General features: G+C 37.4%; 1 protein-coding gene across 1 annotated transcript; it reads right to left on the bottom strand.

Moving 5' to 3' along the window:
• Positions 1–12,211: 12,211 nt before the first annotated feature.
• Positions 12,212–23,080, bottom strand: RAD51AP2 (RAD51 associated protein 2). Its single transcript, XM_005489740.4, has 4 exons — positions 21,893–23,080; positions 16,924–20,949; positions 15,281–15,373; positions 12,212–12,652 (listed from the first exon to the last, which is right to left on the bottom strand). Exons 2-4 carry the CDS (start codon positions 20,903–20,905, stop codon positions 12,534–12,536), a joined length of 4,194 nt encoding a protein of 1,397 aa, XP_005489797.3. The 5' UTR covers positions 20,906–20,949; positions 21,893–23,080; the 3' UTR covers positions 12,212–12,533.
• Positions 23,081–23,304: the final 224 nt, after the last annotated feature.

Here is a 23,304-nt window from a genome sequence, read left to right as displayed (position 1 = left end):
AATGCCAAAGAATTTGGTAGATTAATATTTTGATGGGTCGTGTTCCTGTATTAGCAAAACACCTTTCTGCTTGTTTTATTTTGCTGATTTTGGGAAAAAAAAAACTTTTAAATTGAAATAAATTTGCATGGAGAATGTGTTGGGCTAAGAAACCATTTTTCAAGAAACATGTTGTAGCTGCCATGGGTTTAAAAACAGTGGATACATTATAAACTGCAGACAAAATTATGATTTATACTGACTACACTGATAACATCCTTTTTCATGGCATTTGCTTGTGTATCCTCATATCCTCTCAGAACAATTTCAGGTTCTCAACCTCCATATTACTTTGCAGGATCAAAACTGAATTTATTCTTATCAAATAGATTGCATTACAGTATTATAGCTGAAAACAAAAACAACCTTTTTAATCTACTGTAAAATAACATGTAAGCCACTCATGAATCTATATGAAATTTGAAAAAAAAAGATATTTTCATCTTAAATTCAAGAATACTTTATGACATGTCAGGTGAAAATTTTGATAAAATTACCTCCTGGGTCATACCAGCTACCTTCATCTGCTCCATACTATTATTTTCTTACTTTAAACATGTGGTTTCATGTGGCTGACATCTGCAGATTGCAGATCTGTGAAGAGATGAACAGATGAATAATTGCAGAATATTCCTCTGTTTTGCTGGGTTTCAGTGTTATGCAAAAAATATTCCAAGCAGTGTAAGCAGCTCCACATCTGCTCTCAGTCGGGAAGCACAGCCTGATGCTCAGGCAGCACAGCACACTGCTCTCTCTAGCCAAACAGTGCTCTCACAGAAAACACATAGTTTTTGGAACTTTGTGCAAAGATATTCAGTCTTATTCTTCAGGAAAGATTAAGAAGAGCCTGTATTTTGAAATCATATTTACCTGATATTTATTTTGCTGCCCTTCTTTTTACAGCTTGTATGACTCCCAAATCTATATGGAATAATTCTATCATCTTGTTATTCATAATTTTCATATAATGACATTCTTGATGGCAGCAATCCTCTAACTGATATGAGGGAACCGATAATGAATAATACAGCACCCTAAGATATACAAGTGTGCATATTCTGAAAGTTTGCCTTGGTGTGGGTTCCCAAGATAATGTTATGTAAATGTTATCACTATCATACTGTATTGTGTTTATCCCCAAAGAAGGATGAATTTTATTCAGAAAAGGGCCTTGGAGGGTGCTAATTATGCCAGGGCAAAGTCCAGAATTATCCACCACAGCCTGCTTTAACGAGAGACTGAGTACACATAACCTCTGTCTATGACTGGGAGATGGTTAAATGGACATCATTTATTCCTTGCCTTTATAGAAAAGAATACTTCCTACCAGAGTGTCTTAGATCCTTAGGTTCAGGAAATTAGGACAAACATATGCTCCACATGACAAATAAATGACAGGATGAATAAACCACTCCATCTCCCTCAGTTTGCAAGAAAGGTTCCAGACTACAAAAGTGCTTATCAAGATGTTCCAGCATATCTAGGAAGTGCTGCAGGAACTTCAATTGCTGCCCCTTTTACCTGATCCATAGCCTGGCAGCTCTCTTGAAACTGGTTTACTAAACTGAGAAAATGACAGAGAAGTTTACAATGACAATAGTGATCTTGACAATCAGATCACTTTAATCCCAGTCTTCATAACAAAAAGAATGGTCTGAGGAATGACATTCAGATAATAAACAAATTATAATTTCAGCAGTTTCCAAAAGACTAGTTTAAATTCAGCACAGCTTTTAACTGTGGATAGAAAAGCATTTGATACAGGCAAAATAATAAAAAATAGTTTAAAAATGTTTCCATAAAAGTGAAATGAAAAGATAACATATTTCTGGACAAAAATTATAATGTGAAGTAAGATATAGAAGGAAAGATAGGAATTTGAAAACATTTTTTTAAATTAATTAAATAGCAAAGCACTGTGAAGGAGAAAGCTTCTAATAGACTCAGTTATTAGGATTTCATACAGGGATATAATCTCAAATGCTGTGATTTATCACCTGATATTGCTGAACTAAATATAAAAAAGAGGAGCTTTACTCCTTTAGACAGGTCAGCTCATGAGAGGGGCAATTTAAAGGAGAGTTGCAGTTCTGCTTTAAAATACCCATGACTAGAGGACTTAACTTTCAAGATTAAATTTTTTTCCTGTCACTGAAAGGAAAAATAATGTTTCATAATGGGATTTGTTCAACTTCATCACCTTAGTCTCACCATTTGAATGAGAGAGGTGGAAGAAAGCTGTGGTTTGAGCAGAGAAGAATTGTTGCCTGTGAAAATGGGTCGGACCCAGATTTATCCCATGGCTTGGGTTTTCAAAAGAAGTAGTTTGGGAAAATAACCTTAAGCAGCAAATATCAGGGTATCATGACAGTGAACAGAAATAGCATGGCTTGGAATAATATCCCCAGTTTAGTTATAGCTAAGCATAAGAGTTTTTATTCATTTTTTGAAGTATCAGACTGAAACAAGGAGAAAGTTTTGGAGACTCACATTAGTTAAGAATATATTGCAAGCTTTTCAAAAGGTTATATACCATTATGACACCAAAATCATAACTTTTCTAAGCAGATATACTTGGATTTGACTTCTCTGTGGAGTGGATTCCAATGAAACTGAGTGCTTAGTTTTCGCTTCAACCTACAGTTGTCTAAAAATTGGAAGTGATCAAACAATCAGTAAGGAGTCAATTTTTTATTCAGGAGTCACAGCTCATTACTAATATCATTGTATCAGAAATCAATCCTCCTTCAAGAGCTGATGCTAACTACAGAGATCAAGATGGAAAACAAATTCTGTTGGTACATGCACAGCTTCTGCTTCAGGGGTCACTGTGGTCTGCTCAGTTTAGAACTCAGTGACACAGGAATATAAAAACTTCTTTATTACAAACAAAACCATTTGGAATTAAGTTCAACAAAGTCACAAGGAGATAACAGCAGTTTCAGTGTGCACTTAAGAACAGGGATCTCAGAACACGGTATGGGACCACTGCAGTGGCAGTAATGCTTTCTCAAATAAATGGTTCCAGTTTCTTCTTCTGAAGCTCTTTCATCTTGCAAATATTCACGAGGGAGGAAAATTCATAAGTTGAGAATGATGTAACAGGTTACACACACACTTCTTGAGAAGGTAGAACAAGCAGCTGTCAGTTCCTATTAAAATAATTACACAAAGTAGAATGTCTGCAGTGGAAGGACTGAGTAAAGTTACACCCACACAATGTGACATCTAGAGCGTGCATCAGACAGGCAGAAAGTGAAGAGGTGATGTTTCTTGAGGATGCAAGCCCCCCACATCTTTTGCAAATGTCCTGACTACTCACTGAGGGTGTCACAGGCATTGTTTGTGAAAAATCCTTTCTTGGGATTTTTCTCCTTTCTGAGAAGCTGTGGCCTCAGCAACAAAATGTAAACAATGGTTATCTGGTGCTGTGGAATGCAACAGGTGGATCCATGATTGGTCTCCTGTGGATGTTTCGATTTACTGACCACTCACGGCAGAGTTGGGTCTCGCTCTCTGCAGAGAGATAGATCTTTGTTATTTATTCTTTTCTATTTTTAGCTTAGCTAGCCTTCTGAGAACTTTTCCTTCTATTTCTTTTTAGTATAGTAATAATGTAGTATATATATCATAAAATAATAAATCAAGCCTTCTGATCATGAAATCAACATTCTCGTCTCTCTTCACCTGAAAACCCTTGTGACCACCGTCACACTGAGGGCAATACTCCTGGCCAGTTTTGCAACTGGTGCTTAACTTTCAATGTCATAATTATATTGTTTACTTTTGTTAGCACAATCTCCACTGGAAACAAAATGTTATGTTTGATGTTGAATTAATTGTTTCCTTGATCCACAATGACTATTTTCCAGTCTTCCATTGCTATGAGAAAAATTCTAAAAATAAATAAATAAATCTACTACAAAAATGAAATCTTTTAAAAAACCAACCAAATAAAAAAACAACAAAACCCCCTCCAATTCAGGCAATACTTCTCAAGTTTGGCTCAGCCACCAATCAAAAAACAGCCTATTGCACAGCCTTAAGAGAGATCATTTTTCCTATAAGAGAACAGTATGACATAAACTTTCAGTAACTCACAGACGCACTGTGAGAACTACAACAGTACAGAGGAGGACAAGTGTGGGAGCAACAGATCCAGCATCCTGCCATGGGTCAAAGTCAGCGCCACAACAGACAGTCTGGCAGTGGACACAGGCAATGCAGGCTCAGCTTGACCAGCAGCAGCAATGAGCACAGCAAGGAGAGATGAGTGAGCAGGAAACAGAAGGAAATAGTAGTTTAAACTTTTAAAAATTCACTGTTTTTTCCCAAAGTAAGTAAAGCCAGAAGACAGTGAGTTGCTTGCTAACTTGGCAATCAAGGGGAATCATCTCCCTGAACTTCAGATGTCTCAGTGCCAGTGAAACAATATCAGTTGTTTTCAAATTGGGAAGCCCAATATCACCTTCTTTGATAGTCCAGAATAATTGATGATGATAGAAAACCTCTGACACCACAATTTTCCTGAAGAAGTTTTTAATATTTATGGCAGATTTTTACACCTGTATTGTGCAAAAGTGTCCATCTGCTGTTACAGAGACATTCCCGAGCTCTTTGGAAGAGACTGCCAAGGGCAAAGCCACAACTGACTCTGTACAAATTCTAGTGCAAACACTGACAGACTCCTCCTGTGTGTGATTGCCCCAGAAGCATCTCATACCTCCCTGTCATATTGACAGGTATCTCCAGGAATCCGTAAGGACCGAGGAATCTCTGGAGTCTTCTAGGGATCTCTAGGAATCAGGCTGATTTATATTTTCTCCCAATACTTTCTTTGCTAGAGAAAAGCAGCTTGATGCAAAAAAATAGTATAAGATTTGGCCCTAAAATCTCTCAATTGCCAAACAACCTCTCATTTGACTTCACAATTTAAGAAATCATATCAAATAGTCCCAAAGAGGGACTATTTTCTCTCTCCTTCTCACTGTTTTCCTCCTCTTCTTTCCTTGGAAGCTTCAGAAAAATAGGAGCTTTCACATAATAAGTTGGACTGCATGAAATATTGCTGTACTTGGGATTACTTTGTGCCCCTAAAAACATAGTTCATGCAGGTAAAGATTCATCCTAGAGCTAAAAGCAATTAAAATACAATTTCATGTCCAATATTATTAGTTCAGCATTTTAGTTAATACTAAGATTCCCATAATGAGTCCTAACATGGAACTATTTTTATTCCCTACATAATCTAATTTCTTTAACTTATCTGGAAAATGCAGGAAATACATTTTACTGTTGTTATTGAATGTGAAAATACATTCAGCAATGTGCAGATGGAAACTTGTTGATATGTATTTCTGGGGCAAAATGAAAGGTAGGTGGAGAATGAATATAATGAAAGACCTGATACAAGTTTGGACTGCTGATTTCTTTAATGGAAATTTTTTTAATAGAAGAGCACAAACATGTATTTCTAAAAGCTGGATGAACAAATAGGAATAGCTCTGGGCAGATCTAATCTGCATGGCTTGCACTTACAGTATGCATTAAAGAATTCAAGCTGACATTGACCTTGGCAGCACTTACAAAGGAAGAATTTTCACCAGGATGAACATGTCGTGCGCTGTTTTCAGTTTTGTGAACAGTCTTGAATTTTTTTTCAAATGTTCATTTCTCATGGCTCCAATCTTTGTACCCTATAATTATTTTCAAGCAATAGCATTCTAAATCTATGGGATAAAAGAAGAGCAGTGCAGTGTGGCATGCAAGCATAATTCAAGCTTTTATCATCCTTTAAAAAAACTCCTCTTCTGAAAAATCAGGAGGATCAATAGACATCCTCTTCTGAAAATATGTCAAAACATATTTTTCTACAACTTTCCCTTTTCACAAGTTTTTTTTACATATATATTGATAATAACAGGGATTTTTAAAAACAAATAATAAAATGTACATATAAAACAGAAATATATATGCATAAAAGGAAATAAGTACAGAAATATTCACAAACACTTAATAGGAAGCAAAAGCAGAGCTATATTTTAATTCTTACAGCACTTTCCTTATGACTATGGCTCCAAAATCAATGTCTTGTTCAAGTTCCCTTGGCCATCACACTCCACAGGTCCCTAAGAAATTAAGATTTCTAATACTACTGTATTTTAGAACCATTCCTGCCTACCAGCTCAAAGTTGGGAGAGTCAGCACTCCCCATGATAGCACAGGCCTACAGAAATGTGGTGAGGGAAGAACATTGAGACAATTCCCCACCCACCCATGGCCAACAAACTGTCACAGTGAAAACATTGGACAAGACCAGTAGTTCATGACAGCTGCTCAGTTCTAGTGCACCTCTGTGGCACAAGCAAGGTGAGTTCACAACTTTGGCAAGCACAGGCAGGTAAGTTGTGCTGGAACTAGGCTGAGTGTGGGAAAGTCTGATTCTATTTGCTTTCTACCATAGTGGTGGAACTTCAGAAAATTCCAGCACAAAAGAAGTTAAGGAGAGGGAAGAAAGTGAGGCATGAAGAAGAACAAGTTGATATGTAGGATAATGCCCACAGAAACTGGTCCAAATGGCACATAAAACACTATTCATTTTCTCAAGGAAATGTTTTCTCCAAAAAGTGTGAGAATATTTGAAACAGATGAGAAGAATTAAACTCAAAATCCATCTCCAGACTATCTATAGGACACTGCCTTTGCCAGGGACAGTTCCCTGCCTGTTGCATACATGTAATCCATCCCTTCACTCATGACTCCATCAGCATCCTTCTCCAAAGAAGTAGAGATATTTAAAAATGGAAAGATTTCTTTACCTACCATGTAGAAATAAACCAAAGATTGCTTTCTTTAAAAACTTTTTTTTTTCATTTTGCCATGTTTAAATATCATAGTAACGAGAACTAACTAAAAGCAAATTTACAGACTAAAAAATTACTTGCAAAACCTCTGGGACAGAAACCAAGTCTTTGTTGCAAGAGTGTGTAGTAAACAGTGAGTTGTGAGCTGAGATCCTGGATGCTGCTTGAATAGAGACCTAAGAATAACAGAATTTCAATGCTAGGGAGCACTTTAAACAGCTAATTCTTCCACCCTTAGGTCCAAGTAACAGATAAAAAAGATTTTTCAACTCTTTCAGTCTGTTGAGAACACTGACTGTGGCAAAGCTTCCCCTAGGTCCCCCCACTGATCAATGGAGGAAGACAGTTCTGTCCCAAAGGTAATTCAGGTCACCTTAGGGCCTACCTTACTCCATTAGCTGGGGTTTCCCAAGTCCATTCAATCTGCTTCTCATCTCTCCACACAGCCATAGCATCTGTTACAAGTTCTGAATCTATCATTGCCAGTGTGTTGAGTTACAGGCTTCAAAATGTCATTGGTAATAGGAATATATATTTTGATAATACTTTACATGTGGTAGGTTATACATGTGCATATATATATATATACACACACACATATATATATATATACATGCTGATGCACTTATTTTTCACATTTGTTTGGGAAATTTTGCATATTTCTGCATATTTAAGCTTTGACAGAAAGTGCTTTAACAGCAGATTATTCTGTGCATCTTAGTGCATACAGTGAATAGGATTTATATTGAATTTTCACTACTGCTCCTGGCTAAAAATATTTTCATCATTGAAGGGGCCTCGTACTAGGAAAATTTCAAATAATGGAGGACACACTCCTGTGGTAGCATTGACTCAGACCAAATACCAAGTGGTAGGATATATTTTATAAAATAATCATCGCTTTATTTTTATTATTTTATCAGATTATGGTTAATTAATTTTTCTCATGAAATTAAACATAAATTGTTAAATTGCTGCAGTTCATAAAGACAATTATCAACTGTTCATCTACCACACAGACTGTCAATGGACAAATGTTGAAATAAGTGCCCTTATTTACATTTTTACCTGAACCATTATTGACAGTAATAATTTTGAACAAAATTAACTTTTCACTTTCCCTGATATTTTTAAAATGTACTTTTAGTTTACCTGTCACTCTGTTTAGAAATGCTCTACCTCTGGCTCAGCAGGAGGAGAAGTGACCTCTGTGTCTTGCCTAGGGGAAAACAGCAGGTTTTCTCCAGTGGTGTGTGGGAATAACATGACGGGATTCCCATGCTGGATTTCCCATTAAATCCAACCTGAATATGAATTGTAAGACCAAAAGTGGAACTCCTCCCTAATCACATGAAACTTGGTAAAGTGTATTCACTAAATGCCTTGGCACAATCTTCCTTAATGCACAATCTTTTGATAGATGGAGTCTTTTGAACCATTTCTCCACATGAACTTCCCTGAAATTTGTCATCTGTTTTGGTCTGGCAACTGCCTTCCAACAGTAGGAGTAACAGGACTTCATTACCTGTAACTTCATTATGTTCATTACTTCATTAAATTTCCTGATAAAGACAACAGCCATACTTCTATATACAGCTGTTGTTATTAAACTGGATTTTAATAATCTTGCTTATATTCACTCATTAATCACCCACATTTTTTCAAAATACACTGAGAAGAGCAGTTTTAGCTTTGCATCCAGTTATTCAAAAGGCAGACAAAAAAAAATACATTCAATTACTATTTATTAAAAAATCACATGTATTGGTAGATATAATGGAATTCAAGGTTTTCATTAGGCTATAATTGATTCCTTTTGTGTTAAACAAGCCCAAGCTATATCTATTGTTCTAGCAGCTGATATAAAATTATTCAGAAATTATATTTAAGCTTTCCTGCATAATTATTAAAGTATAATGACACTTAACAACTGCATTTCTGTTACAGTCAGCATTAGCAAGCTTAGAGAACTCAAAAAACATCACCAGATATGGTGTCTGTGATGGAAAAATTCAAAATCTATACATACTGCTTCAATCATATGCAAAGACATAAGGCAGGATCTTGGCTTGGCATTTTCCCATGCAATTCCCAAAGTGCCTGGAACGGCGCCAGCTCCCATCGCTGCTCTGCACAGCTGAGTGCTCTTGTGCTGCTCCCCAGCAGAACGCGGTACCTGAACTGATGGTGGCTGGGGAAGCTGAAGCTGGCAGAAGGCCAGGCAGCATTCCCAGTGCCAACCCTTCCTCTGTTATTTAAGATGAGGGCATGTTGTTAGCAGCTCTCTGCAGCTGAATGAGCAGTCAGACATAAAGTTTACATAATATCTCAGCTGGACTATTCTACTTCTCTGCATGGTCCAATTTTTGTTGTTTCGTTTGGCTTGTTGTCTGGGTTTTTGTGTTTGGATATTTTCCAGACTCTTTTCCAGGATATCTGGGGACATTCTTGCACAAGCTGCATCATTAAACACAAGGGAGTTTGCTACTGAGTATAAATTCTGGGAATTAAGACTTTATCTCTTGTCCTGAAAAAGTAGCCTGTGTACCTCTGTCTTCTGCAGACAAGAGCAATGTAGTATTTTCTTATAGAAGCATCAGATAAACTGACATATTTTAAAAACATGTGAGTTCGTTGATTTAAAAATAGGCAGAAGTGTTCTTCAGTGGAAGGATGATTAGCTATAATATATTATTAGTATAAATAATTCTGAGGTCATTTCACATAATTGTTCCATGATATTAATTTCTGCAGGTTTTAGACTAATATGAGTTTTCAGGCATCCTAAATTTTACTATAAGGCAGAATAAAATTGCCCAAGTATTTCAAGGAACAGTTAGCCTTCAGTTTCAGAGTTACCTATGTGAATGTTCATTACAAGTACGCTTTGGTGGGGTCACATCATCTCCATACATGACTTTGTATTGAAGTAACTGATTTCAGAATGACAAAGGCCTTTTGTCATTCTGAAATCTTGGGTTTGTTGTACTCTATTAACTAGGAATCAAAGTTATGAAGCCTCCATACTAAGTATTTAAAGTCTTGAGCCCCAGACACTCCAAACTTGGACCACTCTGTGGTGCGGAAGCTGCCGGTAGACACACAAGGTTGGGTTGCCATCCTTGCCCTGATCTGTAAAGTTCTGTGCTTACTGGCTTTTCAAGGCAGCTGAAACCTGGTATTGCCATGCTCTGGACAGGGGGAGCACAGATATGCTAGGATGGAAATGATATACCTATTTCCAAGCCATGGCCATCAGAGCTGCCCCACAATTATTAAAAATGCAATGTTTTAATTGTATTCCCTGTGTCATTAATGATCACAGGCCAATGGAACAAGAGGATATAGGAAAATTACTCTATGGGGTAAAGATACATCTCTGTAGGAGATGACACAGAGAAAAGCTTTCCCAAAGAATTCCTAGAATGGGCTTTAAATACAGAAGTATCTCTCCCAAATCTTAAGAAATCCTCCTATTTTAAACATCAGCCTTTAGAAATATGACCTAAAAAAGCTATTGATAAGACATAATGCCTTAAAGCCAGTTCATACCTGGCAGCACTTGAAAACTGTCTGCCCAGCTGTGAGGACAAAACTCCAGGGGAACATTCCAATGCCTATAGACCAGCTCCCCTTGCTCTGTGCCAGCACACAATTAACAGCACTCAGCTAAAGGTTTGTGATCAGCTTCTTCTTTCTGGGATGCAGAGAAACTTAAGTTGATACTTCTTGCAAAGCTCTGAGAAACCAGAATTCCTCTACTGACATTTAGAGGTTGCTACCATCCATAGGCCCCAAGCTGCTCCACAGTGTCACCCTGGGATGCCAAGGTACCCTCTCTGAGACACAAATGTCTGCTGCTGATGGTGAAGGTTCAAAAGTCATCCATCCATCCATCCATCCATCCATCCATCCATCCATCCATCCATCCATCCATCCATCCATCCATTCCTGTCCAGCAGCTGCCTCATTTGCATACTCCCAAGGGAGTTGTCTAATGGAGCTGCTTCTGAACATGTGTCCCAGTCATCCATTTGTTTAGCCCTTTTAAACTTTTTCATAAATTAGTTATACTGATGAAGGATAATGTCTTGTCCAAAATTATGCTTTCAGTTAGCAAGTACAGTTTTACATTTGCATCACCAAATTTTAGTGGTAAAGTTAGCAACTTTTGTTGTTAAAAATTACATTAAAATTTAAATTAAAATTTAAACCAGGTGCACACCATTTACTGTACCTTTTAGACAATCTGTGGTCAATAGATCAGTTTAGAAACTCTTATTTTAGAACCAACTGTTCTTAGAAACAAATTTTCATCTGAGATTCTTTCTATTTCATAGAAAAGGAACTATGAACCAAATTATAACTCTTTTTCTAGATTTCATTGTTTCATTGATTTCTCACAATATTGTGAACTGAATTATTTTTCTTGAGATCCTTACAACGTAAATATACTGATATGCTTACTATTACATATGATATATTCTGAATATCACTGCTAAAGAAATTAACTTTGAAAATCACTTTGAAGTTACTTAGTCTTTGCACTGGTGCTAGATATTATGTAAAATATATTTTCTGCAGATAAATTCCCTATCAATTCAGCTTGCTCAGTTTCCTTGTGTCAGCTACAACCACATATTATTATTTTTATAGGGGTTTATCATCATTCCATCATTGTTCCATAACACTTTTTATACTTGAATACTCTCTTATCCACTGCAGGGTGAAATATTCTCCATCTAAAACACTCTGTGCAATCACAGAGGGCTTAAAGCTTACTTCTAAATACCTGTTACTAGATTACTCTCGTTCTGACACTTCAGGAATTTTTTTCAGACTTCACTCAAGTTTGTTTCTTGCTGTGCTTTTATTCAGTTGAAACTGCCTCTATTCTTTATAGCAAAAAAATCAGTATAATAAGGATTAGATGTCCCTAACCAAGATCTGCATGCTTCAGAGCATTCCAAGTGTCTCATTTCTCAATATACATAATCTCCAGAATTTATGCACTGTTATTTTGCCTCCATGATGTATGCAATGGAATCAGTACCCTCAGAATGAGACAATCTGTCTGTAGCATTTATAGCTTTATTCCTTTCCAACTCTTTGTCTAATGGGACAAGTACATGGAACTGGAAATACCTCAAAGGAAACTGCCACTGAAGCCTAAAACATAATCTTTCTTTTAGCAATCTAAACTTAACTTCCTTAAATTCTCTTCTACATCACTCTAAACATTTGTAGCAAATCTCTTTAAAAAATGGAGTTTTTAAAGCTACATAAACACACAGAGGATTCTAAGGATGTGTGGATGTGACAGAAAATTTCAACTGTATATTTTAATAGATAAAAAATACATGACAGATTTTATTAATATTACATAAACTTTAAAAGGAATTCACCCTTCCATTAAAACTTCTACTAGTAAACATTCATTATAAATCCCTTTGCTATCAAGTATTCGCAGGAGTATTCCTAAATAAATCACTAGCAAATACTGAAATATTAATATCTAAAACCCCCTTAAACCGCAAAGATCAAAGTACCAAAAAATTAATGTTAAAACATTTCAACAGTTCTCAAACAGAGTGATCCCAGATGTGAAGGTTGGTAAAAGAATCCAGGAAGTCATTTCAGATAAGGATGAAGCTTCTTTGGCCGCGCCTTTCTTGACAGCCCAATCCTGATGGGGCCCTTGCATGTTTTAAGAGGCTGCACTCTTATGATGTCACGAGACAAAAAGTATCCTATATTTAAAAGAAAGAATAAAAATTAAAGAAGACCCATAATTCTGTATGATATAGATAAGAATTACATCCTGACCAGATAGATAAATTAGACCAATATTAATTAAGCAATCCTTTACTACATCCTATCCCACCTCCACTCTGCTGCAGAGCATCTAACGGATTCTCTTGGGCTGAGAAGGAAATGCTGGCAGCTGGGTCATGTGCAGACTCCTTCTGATTAGAATAATCCTCAACCCAACATTACATAACATTCCTAACAGACTGCAAAGGCACACAATTTGATACAGGTTAACATTTCAGGACAGAGTAGACATGCTGAAGTGGATGCACTTTAATACTCACAATTAGTCTGATGTCTTGCTCTGTGCCACTCATTTTACATAAAGCAGGGTAGGAGGATGTCTGTTTTTTGTTCCACATTCTATTAGGTAAGGTATGAACCATGTAGTGATCTGTAGCACTGATCAGTGTAGCAAGAGTCATCCTTTAGAAGTTGTTTTGTTTTGCATAAAATAATACGTACTGGGGCAGAATAGAAGACCAAGACCTTGTTAACTAGAGATTAGGACAATGATTCATCTGGAAGAAGAAAGGGTCACATTTCTCAAGATCTTTTCCAGTTCTATTTTGCATTAGTCTATAAAATGATGAAGCACTGAGCAGTTAGCCAGCACTTAAAATCGTGTGTGTATAAGAGCCTTGGGTATTCACCTGGTATCCCAGTAACAGGAGAGAACAATTTCTCTAAGCCTTTTACAGGAATTTTGAATGGTGGGATGAGAAAAAATCCCAGAGTTCCATTCTTAATTCAATGATGAGACAGCAGTGCTGCTATGTCTTTTCTAGGACTTGTAAGAGCCAGCTAGAAGAGGAAAGGCATGCACTGAAAGTCAGTCAAGTGTTGTGGGTTTATAGGTAGCCAGAAAAGCATAGCTGTTATTCACAGTAAACTGTAAAGCTGCTGGAGTGTAAATCTTCTTGTCCCACCTAGGTATCCCCTTTCCAAAGCAGCCACAGGTTCTGTGACAAGATGTGATGGCTCAGAATCCTACTGAAAAATGGAGGGAGACAGTCACATATCAGCATAGCTGCTGACATTAACTCCTATCAGTACAGTAAGTGTAGTATTTCCCCTGACAAAACCTGGCTTCAGAATAACCTCCAAGGCAATTTTCAGTGTAAATGGAAGAGAACTGTCTCTGCCAATGTACCTCCTCAAGGAAAGATGATACTCAACAGTTTCCTATTTGCCGTCAACTGAGAAGGATGATGAGGGGAACATTCCATTTTTTCAGGTTCTTCTACTGGAAGAATACTAGGTTCCTGTTGATTCTGACAAAACACTGGAAAAAAGGAATAAAATGCCCTAGAAATATGTCACTGCCTTAACAACCTGCACAATTCCTCAGCAATCATGGAGGAAAAAAGGAGACACTCATTGCTAAGGTCTCTTCCCAAACATTTCTGGAGAAGCTCAGATGGGAATTTAGAGAACACTAGGAAGCAGAGGAAAGGAAATAGACATAACAGCAAAGGAGAAAACATCTAATTTCCTGTGCCCTTGACCCTGCAGCCCAGAACAGCAGGAAAAGAAGAGGAAAAGCATCCAGGTTCAGTCATTGGAGGAGCGAGGTTTCACTTAGCAAGCTTCAATCTCATCTGAACAAGACTTCCAAGAAGATGTTAATATCACCTCTCTTGGTGTGTTAGGCACAATATAGCATTCTGGAATCTGAACTTCCCTAAGCAATAACAATACCTACTATGTAAGTCAGAGACTAGAATCCACATCACAAAAAATATAAAATCTTAGAGAGTAGTGACAAAGAGCAAAGAAGTAAAGAAGAATTTTCTGTAATGTTTTGCATTTGGTACATGAAATATTTTCACAACATGACATAACTTCAATAAAATATAGGTGAAAAGAACACCAGAGGTCATCTTTAACTGTTTTTCAGTCTCCTAGAATGGCCTGAGTGAAGGAAACAGTTTCTGAATTCTCAAACCAGTAAGTTGTGCAACAGTTTTAAGAGATGCAATGGGGAATAACAGCCAAAATAGCAGTAGATGATTTCATTAAATAAAACAGGACTTTATATATAGCCTTTCCTTGACAAAGTTTTAAAATTTCATTTCAGAATAAACCAAATGCCCTATTTTACTGTTTCCATATGTTGGACAAACTGTCAAAACATGCTTTTTGAAATGCTAAAAGATCACTTCACAATATCCTTCTGACTTTCCTTCCACAATGAGTACAAAACTGTGGATCTTCAAAAAATGTATAATGAATCATGTTCTCCCTGTAGTATATCTTAGCTATTATCTCAATGAGTGAAGGCCCGAAGATGTTTGTTCCAAATGGCTCCAAAAAAAGCAACAAAGGAAACCTCACGTTGTTAAAGTTCTTTTCTTCTCTCCAAAGAACAGAAATACTCATCAGCATGGCTTGTTCTGTGAACCAAGCTGAAGACAGGACACTTTTCTAGTAACCTACAATTAAACCAAATGTGATTTCCATAGAGATAGAAATAAAAAAGGAAGAAAACAAATACAAATGTTTGAGAAGTAAGTCTATTAGCACTAAGATTTGTGGTATAAATTGCAGAATAATATAACAATTACCTCCTTCTTTCTGTAAACTATAGCTTTGTTCCTTAAAAAATGCACCGGGTAAAAACACTGGATGCCATGCATATGGATTTCTATAGGCTGCACCTAAATAGTGTTAAAACAAAAAAATAAATACATTTAAGTTTTATATTTGATCACTAGAAACAAATAATCTAGTAATTAATTTGTGGTTCTTGTTGATGTGATTAAAACACGTATGTGCACACTATAGGTAATGTTAACAAAACTACAAAGTCTCATTCTCAGAGGCTTGCAAAAAGTTGCTTCTACACCTCATGAAGTTCTCTTTGCATAAATGCAATAATGCAGTTTTTAATCCTCCGGTGACATATCAATTCTCCACTTGGATCTTCTTTTTCCAGGCTTAGGCAGAAAAGTGATCACTTGCTGAGCCATTTTCCCAGTATCTGTCAGGTTTTCATGCTCTGCAAGGCATTCAGGTGTAACTTGCAGCACATTATACTGTTAAAGCTCTACTGAACAGAATTCCTTCTGGGGTTTTTCTGTGACACTTTAACAATTTTTTCCCAGACACTACTTACTTTCATAACCCCTCTGAAATGTTCACTTTATAAATTTAGAGCCAAATCCCTGAGAAATTTAGTTCTGATAACAATTTTGTGATAGCTGCATTTTCATCAGGTAATTTACCAAATGTGACCAAAGAATGAACCTCACCAATTTTGTTTGCAATTGTAAGAACTCATCAATTCTGCAAACTGAATGGTCCGAAATCTGATAAATACACTGTTTGAAGAGGGTTTTTTTGAACAATTTACTTATCACTTTTGAGCTATTTATACAAGAAGGTAAAGCATTCACCGGGTTTTCCTCCCAGTGTCCTTCCTCTACTCATTAAATACCTCTTGATTATCTAGCAAAAGGGGTAAGAGCCTTAGAGTCTTATGACTCTAAGAAATCTTATGAATCATATTTCCCCTCATCCTGTTTGTAATGGGGATTGAGCTTCTCTAGGGGGAAAAAAAATTGAAAGTGTTAAAACCAGCAGCATCTAAATTTTGAACAAACATAACTATATTTATATAAGTTGTATGAATTATATAGTTATATTCAAGATCAGGTTGGACAGGGCTCTGAGCTATCTGATCTATTTGCAGATGATCCCGTTCATTGCAGGAGGTTGAACTTGATGACCTATAAATATCTATTCCAACCCAAACTATTCCACGACTGAATCCGTGATGTCAGTGAAATGAAACAATTGTCTCCTTTGCAAACATTGTATCCTGGTTTATTCGAGACTTTTTCTCTCTTTGAATGTGCATTTCGATGTGGTTCTGACTCTTGTAGGGAATTTAGGGCTTATTGTGATGAAATCAGATAAAGTTAATAATAGGAAGCAGAATGTGTATTAATACAGGTTGAAGCAAGCCTGGAGCTGACCAGCTGAATTCTGAGCTAGACCTGCTACAGCAAAGTGCACAGGTAGCTGCAGTAGTGTGGGATTTTTTTTGTTTTGGCTATTCATATGCAAGTACATTTCTCCACCAAACTCTGAATTCCATGAAAACATAAAATTATTTGAGTTGAGGAATAAACCTTTAAAGCAAATTAAGTATTGCCTAACATTTAAATTTTCTTAATTACATAAGACTGTAATTCCATGTGCTTACCTTCTGCAGGAGAGTGCAGCAATTCTTTGCTTGACATTCTTGAAATAGAACATTCCTTAGATACTTTCTGGTCTTCATTCTCAATTAAAATCTTTTCATGTAGTGAACTTTCATTAATGTCAGTTATGTGTTTTTCTTTTGTGGTACCACAGATTGGAGAAGAAATACCTATTTTTCTTTGAGAATCCCTTGCCATGTTCTCATCCATTCCCTCAGCCTTATTTAATTCGCAATAAGTGTTGGGCAAATTTGTTTCCAAACTAGATAAATTGTTTACATTTTCTTTGCTAATTTCATGAAACATACGTAGCTCTTCTAGCACTAAATCAAATTTTCTCTTCAGTTCAAGTTCGTGGGTGATTTTATTTTCTATGGGTAAATACTTATCTTTTACATCTTCAAGACATCCATTGTTCATTATGGATAAAGGCATTTTTAATTCCTCGTCAGGAGCAATGAATGTTTCAGATTTATCTTCTGAATATGACATAATCAAGTTATTCATTACAGTCTCACATTGATTTTCATTAGTTACATGCATTTGTTCATAATTTCTCTCTTCCTGTTCTTTTACATATTCAAGATGTTTCAAAGTTGGTGGCTCTGAAATGCCTGTCTCATTCGTCTCTTCGTGGCCTTGTACAGAAAGCGGTGCAGTTTCTTTCCCCTGTAATTGCAAGTTTGTATCTGTCATGGCAGGACTGCTCCCGGATAGATACTGTACCTTGTCAGGAATTGTTTCACTTGCCTTTTGTTTTCCTGCACTTGAGGAATTCCTGCAGTGCCCATCTTCACTTATTTCTCTGTTGACAAAAGAGCTGCTATCCAGTGGCAAAGGGACAGACTGATAAATATTTGAGGAGCTAGGAAATAAATTTTCAGAGAATAAATAAGTATTTTGGTTGTCTACTTTTTCATTTGCTAGATGTGGGCTACAAGTATCTAAGTCTTTGCAATTCTCATGTTTGTTTATTTGTCCATCTAACAAGAGGAGAGAATTATATTCTTCTGTGGTTGCTTTTGGCTGCTCAGCTGGAATTAAGACATCGTTTGATTTAACAGGCAAACACTGGATTTCTTTTGAACAAGTGACTGCACTTCCTTCACACAACTTTTTTTTGATAGAACTGTCTTGTTTTACAAGTGGGATTTGGTCAAAATCTTCAGAATCAGTGGCTAGGGGAATTTTTTCATATGTGTCAAAAACAGAAAAAGATTTTTTATAAAGAAAATCATGACAATTCATTTGCAACTCTTTTTGATTAATACATTCTTTTTCATCAGTATTTCTATAACTAGAGTTACTCAAACATTTTTTCATGGTATATGTTATTTCATTAGTAACTTTATTTGTAGAAGTTATACCATTTCTGTATCCAGTTGTTTTGTGTTTCTTATTTTCATATAAAATGAAAGGGATTGTTTTAAATAATTGTACATGAAAAGAGCTATTAAGCCTTATGCTTGGTTTGTTCTTCTCCTGCTTTAGAGTATTTACTGATATTTCCTGATTTATACTTTTCTTATGTATCTTTTCAAATTTTGGTTGTGAATCAGCAGGAAAGTAACTCTGGTATCCAAGACTGGTTCTTATCAGATACTGTACTTTTGTGATATTGCAGCAATAAGTTTTGTGTAGTGAAGAACTATCAGAAGAGCCCTGCAGCAAGATAATGTATTTAGCAGGTAAAATTTGCCTTTTCATACTGTTTTTGTGACTGACTGACCTCAAATCAGTGCTAAACCCTTCAGTCACTCTGGATAAGAGGTGGTGTTTCCTGACATGTCTTCCCTTACATAATCTGCTTTTTTGGTTACGAAAGAGAGCTCTTCTTTGAAGGAAAGGGTACTCTTCTTCACCTAAAGTTCTATAAAAGCATCTTCTCTGGTATCCATTATGCAACTCAATGCTTTCCACAAATTTAGAACTTACAAATCCTGGATAAGTTTCATTTTCTTTAAGAAATCCTGTGGTTTGCCTCAAAGAATCATCTGTGCATGAGTTTAACTGATTTTGCTTTCTGCCACATAAGGACTGTTTCTCTCCTCGCACAGACTTCCCCTCAGTTGTCAATATAGTATTTGTGCTACTGAAAAAGGAAGCAAGCATTTTCTTTAGTACCTCCACTTTCAGATGCTTGGAAACAGCAGCCAGCAAACACATGAATATTTTATCGTTGTGGCTCCTATTTATAGTGCTCCTTACTAATTCTTGAGCAACACACTGCTCTTTTAATGTGGCACAGCAGTGAGACCAAGGTGTAACACTGTCATCCTGACACGCGGGCATATCTTCATGGAAAGACTCAATCCACACCCTGATCCACCCAAACAACATGTTTTGAAATGAGAACTTTAATTTGAGCATTTCCTTCCCCATAAATACATTGCAACTTGCTCTCTTATATGGTAAATCCTGCACAGTAATGCAAGAACAATTACTTTTAACTATAATATTTTTTGTCACATAACTTTGGAAATCAAGTGGTTTTTTTGTGGAGAGTTTTGATTCTGCTTCATACAAACAAATATCCCTGTTGGAATCATGCACACCACAGTGTACATTTAACTTATTTTTCTCTAATGCTTCTGCTGTTACTGGAATACTCATCTGCATATGAAACATTCCCACACTGTCATTAGCGCTCTTCCTCCCCCTTCTCTGCAAAAGATCATTAGAGCTGACACATTTCTCATTCTGAACATTTTTAGCACTAATGTAAATGTGAATCTTTGACTTCTGGTCATCACCACTCTCTGAATTCTCCATTATTTTATCTTTGAAGTCATTTTCAGCAAATATTTTATTACATTCAGTGTCAGTGCTGTTGCATCTGACATAAGTTCCAGATACTTCTCCTTCTGCCAAAGTGCTGTGCTCCTCTTTGTTAACGGGGGGGCAATTTATTTCTTTTAATTCAGAACCAACAGTTGAGGCACTTTTACTGCTTTTATCATTTTGCATTTTTTGTTTCCCTATCTCAGACATTTTTTGCACACTATGTATCTGTTTAGATTGCATTAAAGATGGTTCACTTTCAAAATTCTTCCAGTCTGTTTCCCTGAAGTTAGTTGATGATTGTTTACTTTTTATTTTATTTGAAATCCTAGGAAATTGAAAATTAGGGATTTCCAGTGGTTGTATACTCTTAAGAGGTTTCAATATTTGCATTATATACATTGAATTATTTTTCTCTTTATTATCTTTTTCTGCAGTAGTTTCCTTATTGCAACTGGAATAATTTTTATAGTCTGCAAAACATACATTTTTCAGAAATTTACTTTTTTTATTTTCTACACATGAAAACATAGAATTTGTTCCACTCAAAAATGGAATTTGAAAAAGCTGGTATCGCTGCCACTTTTTATTGGAGACAGACTTTTGACTCAACAATTCAGTCTGAAACATGTGTGTGTTCAATGATGTAACTGAAGGATTTTGTTTGAGCTCATTATCCTCGTTTCTTTTATTATTTTGTTGTGCACTGTTGTTCTGCTGCACTTGGGGTGAGTTTAGTGCCGGTGAATTTTGACATGTGTCAGCAGGTCTTGACACATTGAGCAGCTCTGTTTCAAGGGGCTGTCCACCTACATTCAGGGACATGTCATCTTCTATAGGACTTTGGTCTTCATTTTCAGGACTCCATTTTTTGGTGAATGCTTCATTTTCTGATACTCTACATGGTAATCCTTCATTACTACAAGTTTTAGAACTGAAAAACTCCCTCATACAAGTTTTTCTTGCTGTATCACAACTCTGTTTTTCTAATGCCCAGTTGTTTTGTCTTTCTGACGAATTGAGGAGTTCATGTGATGATGTTTGGTCCTTGCTCCCACACTGTATGCTTTGTTCTTGCTTTTGCTGCTCCTCTTCCTCTCTGATTTTTTGACCACTGTCTGCTTTATTTCTCTTTGCATAAAGGTAACATTCAGTTTCATCTGGCGATGCAGATAAAAATCTTTTGGAATATGCACTTTTCATGCTCTCAAAAATCAGTACTATATTTGCAGAGACAGTCCTGAAAGCTAAAAATATTAAAGTTTTAGGCATAAATTGTATCATAATGGTTTCCTAACTCTGTAAGAAAAAGAAATTAGTAATTCTATCATCTATAGAATCTATTACAACATATATACACACATTACAGACCTGAGATAAAGGCAGAATCACAGAACATTAAAAGCCAAGATGCAGAACTTAAGAAAAAAAAGGTTTACTAAAATTTCAGATTTTTGCAAAAATAAAATTGATATTTTGATATGTTGACAAGTTAGAGAGATTAATTCCATTTTCTAATGCATTTGTTACATAGTATTTTTGCCAAAAAAACCCTGAATACTAAGAACAAATATCAGGAAAGTAATAACCACTGATGAACTCCTCTAAATCTGAGAGTAGATTCTTTCAAACTCTTAAAATATCGATTGTTAAAAGAAATTTCCACTCTTGTCTCCACTGTGTGTCAAGTTGTAAAGTGCAACTGTAGGAAAGTTGATCAAAAGCTCTCAGGTATGCCAAAACACTGTATCAGGTTTTATCCTCATATGCAAAGAGGCAGTGCTGTTGCACAAATACGGGTTGTTAAATGTCCTGGTGCTGGTGATGGTGCTGGTTTAGTGCATGTTTCTTCAAGGTAAATGTACTCGTCAGTTTAATTTAAAAAGTGATCTGCCTCTTGTGAAGAACATAATTTGAATTAAATTCTTTATAGCGATTGAGAGGATTTATCACACTTGTATCAGCCTGCCTCATCAATGCCTCTGAACAGCCCAGTCACAGTGCGGGGCTGACACCTGAGAGACGACAGGAACATGTTCAAAACCTTTCATTAACTACATAATTAAGACAAATAATTATCTTAACCAGGACTACGGGATTCAGTAATCACGTACTGTTCCTAAATTGACAGATTTACATTTTTAATGGCCCAGGAAAATTACTTTGGCAAGAAGTGACTGAGGGATATACCTGTAAAATGAATCCTCACGTTCGGGGCTTTTCCGCCTCCCCTGAGGCTGCTCTGTCCCTCCCTGAGGGGTTCCCCTCGCTGCAATTGACAGGGCTTCCCTGTCCTGTCGCCGAGGTGATTTCCCTCTTGGCAGTCACCGGCCCTCTTCCCTCTCTGGGAATTACGTGTGAAGGCAGCCGTCTCTCCCTCTTGGTTTGTATAACCTCTTGTAAGCTTTCCCTTTTCAGCCTTCCGCAGTGTTTATCCGAGAGCCCCGGTCCCGCCCTGTGGCACCCGCCGGCGGAGCATCCCTCAGGGGCGAGGGGTTCCCCCGCAGCCAAGCCGCCTCCCCCGCCTCCCCCGGGCGTTCTCTCCTCCCGGGGCTCGGAGTGCCCGGCGTTCCCCTGCCCTCAGGCTCGGAGCGCGGGACTGCCCAGCTGGAAGCCGGAGCCGCGGGCCAGGGTCCTGCCGCCACCCTCAGGGGGCTCCCGCTGCCGCCAGCGCCCCGCGGCGGGAACAGCCTCCGAGGCGGGAAAACCGCGCCCGGCCGCCCGCCGTGAGGGGCGGCCCTGTCCCGGTGTCCCTGCCCCGGGTACGAGGCCCTGTCCCGGTGTCCCTGCCCCGGGGACGAGGCCGGCGGCTTCTCCTAGGCCCGGGCACCGAGGGCCGGTCAGGATTCATGCGCCAAAGACTGCGGGTGGAGGTGCCCGGCGGCCGAGAGGCTGCGGCTGGGATGGAAAATCCTTCATTTGTTGCCTAAGCACGGCGTGCCCCGGAGCAGAGCGGAGCAGCGCTGACTATTTCCGCAAGCGGGATGTATTTTGCCCTGATTCCAAAAATATGAGGTCCTGCATGAGCGAAAGGTTATGTCCACGTTCCTTTCCAGAGCAGATATTCCATCCCTGATCTTCACCGTATCCACCAAGCACTGATGAAGCACTGATCCACCAAGGAGTTTATTCCCAAAATATGCAGTATCCATATAGCTCCGGGCTTTTGAAACAGACATTTCCTCTCCAAACACTGGAATATCCAAAGGGTTATTTTTCAAAGTTGGCGTTAAACTAGCAGGTCACTGTAATACCATTACAGATGGGCAGTAAAAATAGAAACATCCTGGGGGCCTGTTGCTGCAAATATGTGTTTTTTTGAGGTTTGTCATCCAAACTACAGTAAACAAATCCACTGAAGTCCAACAGATCCATTGTCCCTGGTAGTGAATGTTACACACAGGAATTGTATAGAACTGAGCCTTAAAATAGCTTTTTCTTTAACAGTTCTGCTTTTATAAGCAAAGCCAATCAAATATCTACTTCTTATAGTTAAAAATATAATTAATTAATCAATCTTTGCTTAACAAAATATATATCCTATTAAATCAAGATTACATACAAATCTTAAAATATTTAAAATACCTTATGGAATGAAGGTC

This window comes from Zonotrichia albicollis, chromosome 3, assembly GCF_047830755.1.
Source record: "Zonotrichia albicollis isolate bZonAlb1 chromosome 3, bZonAlb1.hap1, whole genome shotgun sequence".
Lineage (NCBI taxonomy): Eukaryota > Metazoa > Chordata > Aves > Passeriformes > Passerellidae > Zonotrichia > Zonotrichia albicollis.
The sequence above is the reverse complement of the archived record's forward strand: the minus strand, read 5'-3'. Positions and strand labels throughout refer to the sequence as shown.